This window comes from Macrobrachium rosenbergii, chromosome 51 (genome assembly GCF_040412425.1).
Source record: "Macrobrachium rosenbergii isolate ZJJX-2024 chromosome 51, ASM4041242v1, whole genome shotgun sequence".
Lineage (NCBI taxonomy): Eukaryota > Metazoa > Arthropoda > Malacostraca > Decapoda > Palaemonidae > Macrobrachium > Macrobrachium rosenbergii.
The window spans coordinates 28,053,080-28,065,887 of NC_089791.1; the positions used below are offsets into that span (position 1 = coordinate 28,053,080).

General features: G+C 35.6%; 1 protein-coding gene across 1 annotated transcript in view; it reads right to left on the bottom strand.

Moving 5' to 3' along the window:
- Positions 1 to 2,281: 2,281 nt before the first annotated feature.
- The window catches only part of LOC136833005 (uncharacterized), a 41,226-nt gene continuing 30,699 nt past the window's right edge, over positions 2,282 to 12,808 (bottom strand). The window contains exons 3-6 of the mRNA XM_067094654.1: positions 8,533 to 8,690; positions 3,790 to 3,857; positions 3,124 to 3,588; positions 2,282 to 2,742 (exon numbers count right to left, since the gene is read on the bottom strand). Of these exons, the coding sequence (XP_066950755.1) occupies positions 2,282 to 2,742; positions 3,124 to 3,588; positions 3,790 to 3,857; positions 8,533 to 8,690 (1,152 nt within the window). The remainder of the gene's footprint in view (positions 2,743 to 3,123; positions 3,589 to 3,789; positions 3,858 to 8,532; positions 8,691 to 12,808) is intronic.

Below are 12,808 nucleotides of genomic sequence, written 5' to 3' on the forward strand. Positions count from 1 at the left end.
ATCGTACGTGTTCATTATACGTCAAAGGAGCTAATACACATGTAGCGTGTCTTCATCGTGGGAGACGAGTTCGTTAACATAAAAAAAATGAACGTGTCAGTTTTAAGACACGAATGAACTATAAATGGACCCTCTAGAAAATCCTCCACTACGTAACGACAACAAAAAAATAACAACAAAAACAAAAACAAGAGAACTACACACGGCGACAGTCATGCATATTGTCCAGTTACTATCAATTTCCAATCAGATTTATACTGATGGGAATTCAAACACAATTTTTTTTTTAATAATTGGATTACGTAGCAAAATCAAATACGGGGCAATGAATTGCACACATCTGGTTTCCGAGTTTTCATTTCTATTGTAATGGTGAAAAATCAATTGTGTTGAAATTCCGACAAACCTTATAAACAAAATATATGTATACAAATGAATATATCATTTTTAGATTTCAGGGACTGCCGCCATTAAGGGGAAGGCGGTGGGTGGTGTTGAGGAGGAGGAGGAGGAGGAGGGGGGGGAAAGGGACGGGAGGTCTACAATTAATTAATAAAAATCTTCACCGTTTCAAAAATGAAAGTGGAAATGTTCGCTGCTCGGCAATCAGCGCCATTCCTCAATTTCTATAAACCTACGGCATCGCTCCCTGAAAAAAAAAAAATAAATATAAAGAGTTTATATACAAACGCACTGTGATTAAAGTCATGTCAATATAAAAAAAAGTAGTGTCACGCATTATATAAATGCACACGAAAGCACACGAGTGTTCGCGCACGCACACCCACACACATACATACCCAAACACACACACACACACAAGCACGCGCCCACACGTATTAAAAGTAAATCTAAAGCCGTAAAAATTGGCATTTAATAAACGCGGAAAAAGGTCGTGGATAAAATAAATTCACTTGCATCAAAATGATGGGTGACTGGGAAAATATCCACAAGCGGAGCTTTCGAATCCAATTGCTTTTGGAGGACGAGAATATCAGGCACAATGTATTACGTTGGAGATTTCTGGTGTTGGGAGCTAATGGGAGTGTAATTCTGATTTTACTCCGTCGTCTGAAGCTCTGGTACTTTGCCTCAACCAAGAAGTGACGGCAAAAGCTTTATGGATTCGCAGAGTACTCGTAGTTTCCCATTTTTCCTGACTTTCATGTCATTACTGGCATATTTCTTTACACGTCCTCCAGACAACCTTAGAATTACCTGTAAAAAAAACAAAAATTTATTTTCATTTTTCACTAAACCTCAGCAGGGTATTCCAAAATAATTTTATTCCAAACTATCCACACTTTTTTCTGTCCGCTTTTTTCTTTCAGATCTCGGCTCTCAAAAACTGCTGAGGCTAGAGGGCTGCAAATTGGTATGTTGATCATCGACCTTCCAATAATCAAACATACCAAATTGCAGCACCGTAGCCTCAGCGGTTTTTTTTTTATTTAAGGTTCAAGTTAGCCACAATCGTGCTTCTGGCAACGATATAGGCTAGGCCACACAGGGTCGTGGTTAAAGTTTCATGGACCGCGGCTTTTACAACATATAAAGAGACCACGAAGAATAGATCCATTTTCGGCGGTCTTGATTATACGCTGTACAGAAAACTCGACTGCGCCGAAGAAACTTCGGCGCATTTTTTATTTGTTTTTATTATTCTTCCTCAAATATAATGCTCTACCTGAACACTGCTGCTTCAATAACATCTAATTTGAATTGCATCTTCTTTTTTATATATTCAGTCTTGTCCCTTTATTTAACTCTCCCTCCATATTAATATCTCTTCTTAATAATAATATATAATGTATAATATATAAATATATAATAATATATATATAAATATATATATATATATATATATATATATATATATATATATATATATATATATATATATATATATATATATATAATAAATATATATATATATATATGTACATATATATATATAGTGTGTGTGTGTGTGTATGTGTATATAGATATATATATATATATATATATCACCTTTTCACTTTAACAAAAAGATCCCACCTTAACTTTTCAGACCAAAAAAAAAAAAACCATAGTCCTGACCTAATGAACCAAAGAAAGAACGAAGAAGAAAGAAAAAACGCTCGGAGAAGAAAAAAAAAAAAGTTAACTCTTCCACTCACAATCTATTACGGAACACCAAAGCCACCGACCAGAGGTGTAATCTAAGAGAGTTATTACCCCAGGGACCTGCGACGGGAAAGAAACAAGATCACGGAATTGCCAAGACACGAACCGAACCGGGTCATTGGAGCGGTGGAGGGAAGGGAGAGGAGAACGTATAGGATGTATTGGAGGGAGGAAGAGAAGTACAGGCTGTCTTGGAGGAAGGAAGAGAAGTACAGGCTGTTTTGGAGGGAGGAAGAGAAGTATAAGCTATTTTGGAGGAAGGAAGAGAAGTACAGGCTGTTTTGGAGGGAGGAAGAGAAATATAAGCTATTTTGGAGGAAGGAAGAGAAGTATAAGCTATTTTGGAGGGAGGAAGAGAAGTATAAGTTATTTTGGAGGAAGGAAGAGAAGTATAAGCTGGTTTGGAGGGAGGAAGATAAGTACAGGCTGTTTTGGAGGGAGGAAGAGAAGTACAGGCTGTTTTGGAGGGAGGAAGAGAAGTACATGCTGTTTTGGAGGGAGGAAGAGAAGTACAGGCTGTTTTGGAGGGAGGAAGAGAAGTACAGGTTGTTTTGAAGGGAGGAAGAGAAGTATAGGCTGTTTTGGAGGGAGGAAAAGAAGTACAGGCTCTATGGGAAGGAAAAAGATAATACAGGCTGTATTGGAGGGGGGAAGAGAAGTACAGGCTGTTTTGGAGGGAGGAAGAGAAGTACAGGCTGTTTTGGAGGGAGGAAGAGAAGTACAGGCTGTTTTGGAGGGAGGAAGAGAAGTACAGGCTGTTTTGGAGGGAAGAAAAGAAGTACAGGCTCTATGGGAAGGAAAAAAATAATACAGGCTGTATTGGAGGGGGGAAGAGAAGTACAGGCTGTCTTGGAGGAAAGAGAAGTATAGGCTGTTTTGGAGGGAGGAAGAGAAGTAAAGCTGTTTTGGAGGAAGGAAGAGAAGTACAGGCTGTCTTGGAGGAAGGAAAAGAAGTACAGGCTGTATTGGAAGTAAAAAGATAATACAGGCTGTATTGGAGGGAGGAAGAGAAGTACAGGCTGTACTGGAAGAGCGAAGGGAAGCACAGGCTGTATTGGAGGGAGGAAGAGAAGTATAGCCTGTACTGGAGGAAGGAAGGGACGTACAGGCTTTTATTGGAGGGAGGAAAAGAAGTACAGTCTTTATTAGAGGGAAGAGAAGTATGGACTGTATTGGAGCGAGGAAAGGAAGTACAGGCTGTATTGGAGGGAAGAGAAGTAAAGACTATTGGAGGAAGAGAAGTACAAACTATATTGCAGGGAGGAAGAGAATTAAAAGCTGTATTGGAGGGAGGAACAGAAGTACAGGCTGTATTGGAGGGAAGAAGAGTACAGAATTTTTTAGAGGGAAAATAAGTAAAGACTGTATTGGAGGGAGGAAGGGAAGTACAGGCTGTCTTGAGGGTAGGAAGAGAAGTACAGCCTGTATTGGAGGGAGGAAGAGAATTACAGGTTGTATTGGTGGGAGGAAGAGTAGTACAGACTTCTTGAAGCGAGGAAGAGAAGTACAGGCTGTTGGGGGGGGGGAAGAGAGTACAGGCTGTATTGGAGGGAAGGGAAGAGAAGTAAAGACTGTATTGGAGAGAGGAAGAAAAGTACAGGCTTTCTTGGAGGAAAAAATTACAGGTTGTACTGGAGGGAGGAAGATAAGTGTGGGCTGTATTGGAGGGAGGAAGAGAAGTACAGGCTATACTGGAGGCGGGAAGAGAAATACAGGGCTGAATTGGAGGGAAGAAGAGAAATACAGGCTACATTGGAGGGATGAAGATAAGAACAGGCTGTATTGCGGGGGTCGTTCTCTCCTATGGGTGCAGAGTTTCTCGAAATACCTATTACGTCAATGACATAGAGAGAGAGAGAGAGAGAGAGAGAGAGAGAGAGAGAGAGAGAGAGAGAGAGAGAGAGAGATTAATTAACAGCCATGTTAACGGATTGATTAGGGAAGAGAGATGAGATAATAATATAATAATAATAATAATAATAATAATAATAATACTGAGTTTACTTAAATGTCTCCTAATTCAAGGACTAAAATAAGGGATAAAATCTTAAAAAATGAGAATATTAATTGATTGATTGAGGGATGAAAGATAGCTCAATGCACGATGAATAATAATAATAATAATAATAATAATAATAATAATAATAATAATAATAATAATGATATCTGACAGACCTAGCAACCATATCTAATCATGCAACAACAACAAAAAAAACCACTGCGGAGAAAACTAAGCAAAAAAAAAAAAAAAAATGCGACAAAATAGTTAGAAAATCTCCCCGACCACCAAATGCAGGACAACAAAGAACAGGCAACGATTCGCCCATAAACAACAACAATAACGAGAAGGAAACAACACACGCGAAAGGAAATAAAATGGAGGGAAAAACAACCTGACAGAAAATAATCGAGGACGGCCGAAAAAAAAAAAAAACTCCCATCAACTAAAGGCTAACAAGCTTCCCCATTCCCATCACCGGGAGTGTCTCATGGGGGCCTTAATACTCTGTAACCGTCCCCCATTACAGAGGAAAAAATAAAATATATATATATATACGAAATTCCCTGACGTGGTTATGGAGAGGCGTACTATTTTCAAACACGGAGAAACCTTTCCTCACTCTCTGGGGGTCGTTAGAGAATAGATGGTGACATGAAAATGAAGAAGAAGAAGAAGAAGAAGAAGAAGAAGAAGAAGAAGAAGAAGAAGAAGAAGAAAAGGAAGAAGAAGAAGGACAGTAATGAGATGAAAGAGAGAAAAAAAGGGAATTGGGAGAACTGAACAAATTTCATGTGCATTTTGTGATGCAACTTGGATACTTGGATAGCGTGAAGATGATTTAAAAGGGGTGTGTGTGTGTGTCTGTGTCAGAGAGAGAGAGAGAGAGAGAGAGAGAGAGAGAGAGAGAGAGAGAGAGAGAGAGAGAGAGAACACAACTTGATCAGAATGAATGAAATTTAAAAGTGTGTGTGTGTGTGTCAGAGAGAGAGAGAGAGAGAGAGAGAGAGAGAACACAACTTGATCAGAATGAGTGTAATTTAAAAGGTGTGTGTGTGTGTGTCAGAGAGAGAGAGAGAGAGAGAGAGAGAGTGTCAGAATGAATGTAATTTAAAAGGTGTGTGTGTGTGTGTGTGTGTGTGAGAGAGAGAGAGAGAGAGAGAGAGAGAGAGAGAGAGAGAGAGAGAGAAACACAACTTGATCAGAATGAATGTAATTTAAAAGGACGTGTGTGTGTGTGTGTGTGTGTGTGTGTGTGTGAGAGAGAGAGAGAGAGAGAGAGAGAGAGAGAGAGAGAGAGAGAAAGAGAGAATACAACTTGATCAGAGTAAATGTAATTCAGAATGTGTGTGTGTTGAGAAGAGTGTGAGAGAGAGAGAGAGAGAGAGAGAGAGAGAGAGAGAGAGAGAGAGAGAGAGAATAACCTACTCTCTAGCACTAATTAACTGAAATGCCTCCAGGTACCTAGAGTGTGTAAACGTGTGTTTTGCAACCAACATCAAGTGTATATATAAACTGTACATACATCACAGGTACGACACTTCAGCATTTCCTTTATGCTGTTCATTACCAAACACTCCCCCACCTGTAGCAGGTCACCTGAATGCAAAAGGCGACAACCGCCAACTCTCGCTTTTGCTATAATGCTCCGTAATTAAGAATTAATCCTTCCATTAAGGCGAATCGGCAGTTTTTACGACACCTGGAATAGAGAAGGCTTCTGGCGAGCGCACCGCTCCCGAAGAATGGACTTTACAGACTCATCAAGTTAATTACAGTATCGATATGATTGACCGCTAACACTGGCTCGGTAATACGCAGAGATATTGCTGCAGTCATCACGGAAATCTTCGTGCACAGAGAGGTCATTTCAAAGGTTTTGTTTCCGCTGGAGTTTAATCTGGTGGGAATGAGAACCTATTGACTGTATTAACAAAAGACATGAGTTTTGCCAGGCGGCCTTAAAAGTTTCGATATTTTGATAGCTTTAGAGTAAAATAAATATTTAATATACATCATTACTCGGCAGGCGACGGAAAGCTTGGAAAATTGTTAAATGGAAGAATAATTTTTGGAGGCCTTACATGAACTGAATTTTCAATGTGAGAAATGCTCTTGAAAGATCGGAAACGATTTGAATATCCGTAACTGGAAAAGTTATTTTTACAAGGGAACTTTCGGAGGCCTTGCATGAACTGATACTTTCAATATGAGAAATGCTCTTGAAAGATCGGAAAAGATTTGAATAATATCGTGATTTGAATGATATCGTAACTGGAAAAGTTATTTTTACAAGGGAACTTTTGGAGGCCTTGCATGAACTGATACTGTCAATATGAGAAATACTCTTGAAAGACCGGAAATGATTTGAATATCCGTAACTGGAAAAGTTATTTTTACAAGGGAACTTTTGGAGGCCTTGCATGAACTGATACTTTTCAATGTGAAAAATACTCTTGAAAGACCTGAAATGATTTGAATATCCATAACTGGAAAAGTTATTTTTACAAGGACCAATTCATACATTAGATTCAGAAGTCAACTTATGAAAACATCTTCCTTGTCTTAACTGAATTTTCTGTGGAACTTCGATTATTTTAAATTACAATGATCGAAAGACTTAAAAACGGAAGAAGAGTTTTCTCGTACGTTTCCTCATTTCTTACAAAAAATAAGAAAAAGACTTTTCAGTTGGGGAAAAGATCTCACTGCTCCCCAACAAAACATAAAACCATACAGAAAAAATGAAAGGCCTCTAAAATTAAATCAAAGATAAAAATATTCTCATTATCATAAAATGAATAAATAAATATATAAAATTCCAAGTAGGGGGCTTATGAAAAACGGTATTCATTCATTCTGCATTTTCTCGCGTTCTTCATTTACTGAGGTACCACCTTTGCTTTCGCCTAAACAAAAATACACACCAGCTGGAACTTTTCTCGATTCATAAGGACATATAAAATAATACAGAATAGCTTTTTGTACTCGTTCGATACATACATACAACCACATATATCTGTGGCAGAACGAAAGTCAGGATAAATATATAAATATCCGCTTATTTAGCATCAGTGTATGTGTGTATATATATATATATATATATATATATATATATATATATATATATATATATATATATATATATTATACACACACACACACACACACACACACACACACATATATATATATATATATATATATATATATATATATATATATATATATATATATATATGTATAATTTGTACAATTCACTAAGTGATAGCCCCTAGTGGATAGGGACCTGACTTTTATAAAAACAAATTTTTATTCGCGACCCTCGAACAACCACGAAAACCAGTATGAATGTGTACAAATATACTCTACTTCATATGATGCCAAGCGTGCTTTGCAAACGAGGTTTAGAAGCCAGCTTACGAGAAATAATATTAACACCCTAGAAGTAGAATTTTAGTATTAAGAACAGTATATAAAATTACTCGAACCCGACTTCGTGATCTTGACGAAAAAAAAAAGACAAAAATGAAGATGTGAATAACAGCTATACCTTTGCAGTTCATTCTGTCAAAAGTACTTAAAACATATAGTAGTTCATCCTTGTTTTTGCCTCTAAGTCTCACGTACTGTCTTCCGTGCTGAACCTGACACCTGGAAACTATACCTCGCAATAAAAGCCTTCTCTAATGACGTCCTAATGACTGTATATCATAACCTTGTTTGCAAGACACCTAGCAATAATCAGTGACATATTTCCTTTTTTCTCTCTCTCTCTCCTTTACCTGTGCCAGGTTATTCCATACGTCATTATTAAAGGTGTTGACATTACTGACGTAACGGTCGCTTCATTGCCTTCTTTTATCTTTAATGACGGTTTTTGCATGACTTAGTATGGTGTGTGTGTCTCCTCACGGTGACAGCACTACACACACCACGATAACACATGGTTTGACATCATTATCGTCGCGGCAAGATTTACTCTAGCGTATACGTGGGTTTTGCTCCAGTAGAAGTGTGCGTCTGTTGGGGCTCAAAACTTTAGGAATATTATTATCATTACCATTATTATTCGGAAGATAAACCCCTAATCATATAGAACAAGCCCACCAGAGGGGCCACTGGCTTGAACTTCAAGCTTCCACACAATTTGGTATTCATTTGAAAGAAGTTACAGAAGATATTAGGAAATACAGAAAGGGATTAGTTATCAGAAAAGGAAAAAAGATTAATTAATAAACTGGTAAATAAATAAAAAAAAAACATAAATAAATTAGTAAAATACAAGGTGAATTGTTTTAGGGTAGCAGAAGAAGAAGAAGAAGAATGCACTGTATCTTCGCTTGAAACTTTGAGATTCTAATTACACAAAATCCTCAAGAATACTGTTCCATAGTCCAACGGTGTGAGGAACAACAGACCTCTGGGACTGAGGAGCTCGACAGCGTGGAACATTTACTGCACAATGGTGCTGCTGTTCAGAAAACCTGGTCGCTCCAAGCATGAAAAGAGGATCAGAGATCAACTGTGATAATGTAAGTTCTCTGTTAAACTACAACCTCAGTTAAAATACAAGAGACCGTCAGTCGACGGTCAAAGTCATAACTACTAGTGTTAGGAAGCAGAAACCTACCATATACACAAAAACATTAGGGTATACAAAAGTAAATTGTTTTCACAAGTGCACACAGACCTAGTCGTTATGACTAAAGAGAATTACATAAGTAAATTCTTTCCACATGTGCACACTGACCTAGTCGTTACGACTAAAGATTATTACAAAATTAAATTCTTTCCACATATGCACACTGACCTAGTCGTTAAGACTAAAGATTATTACAAAAGAAAATTCTTTCCACATGTGCACTGACCTAGTCGTTACGACTAAAGTTACAAAATTAAATTCTTTCCACAAACCTAGTCGTTACGACTAAAGAGTATTACAAAAAAAGTAACTGACCTAGTCGTTACGACTTTCCACATTTCCACACGTGACTGATCTAGTCGTTACGACTAAAGAGTATTACAAAAGTAAATTCTTTCCACATGTGCACACTGACCTAGTCGTTACGACTAAAGATTATTACAAAAGTAAATTCTTTCCACACTGACCTAGTCACGACTAAAGATTATTCTGCACAGATCGTCATTACGACTAAAGAGTATTACAAAAGCAAATTCTTTCCACATGTGCACACTGACCTAGTCGTTACGACTAAAGAGTATTACAAAAGCAAATTCTTTCCACGTGCACACTGACCTAGTCGTTACGACTAAAGATTATTACAAAAGTAAATTCTTTCCACACGTGCACACTGATCTAGTCGTTACGACTAAAGAGTATTATAAAAGTAAATTCTTTCCACATGTGCACACTGACCTAGTCGTTACGACTAAAGAGTATTACAAAATTAAATTCTTTCCACATGTGCACACTGACCTAGTCGTTACGACTAAAGATTATTACAAAAGTAAATTCTTTCCACACGTGCACACTGATCTAGTCGTTACGACCAAAGAGCATTACAAAAGTAAATTCTTTCCACATGTGCACACTGACCTAGTCGTTACGACTAAAGAGTATTACAAAAGCAAATTCTTTCCACATGTGCACACTGACCTAGTCGTTACGACTAAAGATTATTACAAAAGTAAATTCTTTCCACACGTGCACACTGATCTAGTCGTTACGACTAAAGAGTATTACAAAAGTAAATTCTTTCCACATGTGCACACTGACCTAGTCGTTACGACTAAAGAGTATTACAAAAGCAAATTCTTTCCACATGTGCACACTGACCTAGTCGTTACGACTAAAGAATATTACAAAAGTGAATTCTTTCCACATATGCACAATGACCTAGTCGTTACGATTAAGGAGTATTACAAAAGTAAATTCTTTCCACATGAACACACTGACCTAGTCGTTACGACTAAAGAGTATTACAAAAGTAAATTCTTTCCATGTGTTCACAATGACCTAGTCGTTACGACTAAACAGTATTAGAAAAGTAAATTCTTTCCACATGAACACACTGACCTAGTCGTTACGACCAAAGAGTATTACAAAAGCAAATTCTTTCCACATATGCACACTGACCTAGTCGTTACGACCTAAACAGTATTACAAAAATAAATAAGTTAACACTGGAAATGCCTTGATTGATTAAAAATAAAAACGCCAACGCGATCCTCTGGAAAATAACAAAACCCCAAAACTTCCATAGTTGATTTGCAGAGAGACCTTGGCCCTTTATATTCAAAAAAGATTCGAAAGGAGGGGAAGGCAAAAATGTGTGTGGGGGAAAAAAGTCAGCTTTGGTTTGTTGAGTAAATTGCAATTTTGAATTTGAATTTCAAATGGGCACATAAAGTGAGGTGTGATATTTCATACCGTAGAAAGCAGATTTCCCGGCTTCGCTTTCTTTTCATAAAATGGCGATTGGTCAGTGTAAGCCCCCTTTAATAAAAGGGAGAAGTCTTTTCTCCACAGCGGAAAGGTATGATACAGGTCACTTCGTTTGCCAGAAGAGATTTTGTACTTCATGTAAATGCGAACATTATCTTTAGTATATTTACCACCACCGCCACGAATAATAATAATAATAATAATAATAATAATAATAATAATAATAATAATAATAATAATAATAATAATAATAATAATAAGGTTTCTTTACAGAGATGTTTTTACCTTGCTTAAATAAAACATTACCGTTAACAGATCTGCAACCATCACCACCACTAATAATAATAATAATAATAATAATAATAATAATAATAATAATAATAATAATAATAATAATAATAATAATAATAATAATAATGTTTATCTCAAGAGATTTTACACATTAATTAAATGTGAACATTATCTACCAACACCACTACTACTACTACTACTACTACTAATACTACTACTACTACTACTACTGCTGCTGAATTCCTGCTAAATAAGGTGGCTGCATCACCTGAGTTCATTTTATATTGAGTCTTCACAATTTTCCTTATTTCTTTGCTGAAATACTACACCGGAAACCATCTGCCAGAAACCTGTTAAACTCCACGGGTTTACCCCACGTATTTCACTACCTCCTCTTGTCTAGGGAATAAAGACTGCTGCAAATGGGCTGTTAATGTATTTCTTTATGCCAAAGTATGAACAATGGCTAATTATCGTTCAGTATTAACGTAGAAGAGAAAAGAATTATAATTAAAACTGAGAAGACTCTGTATAAAGTTAATTCAAATTATGCAGCCATCTATTTAACAGGATTTGTTTAAGAAAGGTTCTTTCCTCAATAATAATAATAATAATAATAATAATAATAATAATAATAATAATAATAATGATAATAATGATAATAATAAAAATAATAATAATAATAATAATAATAATAATAATAATAATAATAATAATAATAATAATGGCAAAAGCAATTTTTTTTAACACAATGATAATAAACACAAGAAATCCTATCTCAGTTCATTCATAACTATTTCAGGAAGGATTAAAACTGCATAATATCTGTAGCAACTATAAAGCCGTATCGTCCACCTTCAAAGAAGTTTCTAGACCAATATATATAACCCATCCACATAAGAAAATACGCCCTGCAGCTCAGTTACTGTACAGACACATCTACAATATAGGATGCTGATGGATCTTCAGAGAGAGAGAGAGAGAGAGAGAGAGAGAGAGAGAGAGAGAGAGAGAGAGAGAGAGAGAGAGAGAGAGAGCCTATCAACTTCCAAAGCACCATCAGTGTCAAACAATCTGCAATGCGAGATGATCCACATTAATTCTCCCCCCAAAAAAAAACTTCCTTTGCAAAAAGCCTCTAAAGATTTCAATATCAGAAACCATGGGAAAAATAATGACGATCTATTATGAATTCAGGAAATAATGATAAAAGGAGACGAGGCAACAAGAACGTAATATCTGAAGAGCATTAGAAGATAAATAATGTTTATAACTGCCACATAGTGTATTATTACTTCTATCATTTCCTTCTTGGAGAATTCCATTCATGTTTTACTAATATAATTATAATGTAATCATACAGTGTGATATATATATATATATATATATATATATATATATATATATATATATATATATATATATATATATATATATACATATATATATATGTATATATATATATATATATATATATATATATATATATATATATATATATATATATATATATATATATATATATATATATATATGAATGTATGTTGGTATGATAGAATAAACACCACATAAAGAACACAATTCTTCACGCGGAAGATAACGCTGCGAAGGAATAAAATGCAAACAAGAAAACGAAAAATAAATAAATGTATAAAAATGAAATGTCAAGAGTACGATTTCTGGTTGCATTGCCCAATATTGCAACTACCGGATGTTGATATTTGGGATGGCATGTTTAACGACAAACATATCAACGAATGAGAAGGTTTCTCCGTTCAACAAACAATAAAACTGTTGTTATGAAAATTTATAGGTGCATATATACAGTATATATAATATATTTATATACATATATATAATATATCTATATATCTATAAAATATATATATATATATATATATATATATGTATATTTAAATATGTGTGTATATATTTAAATATAA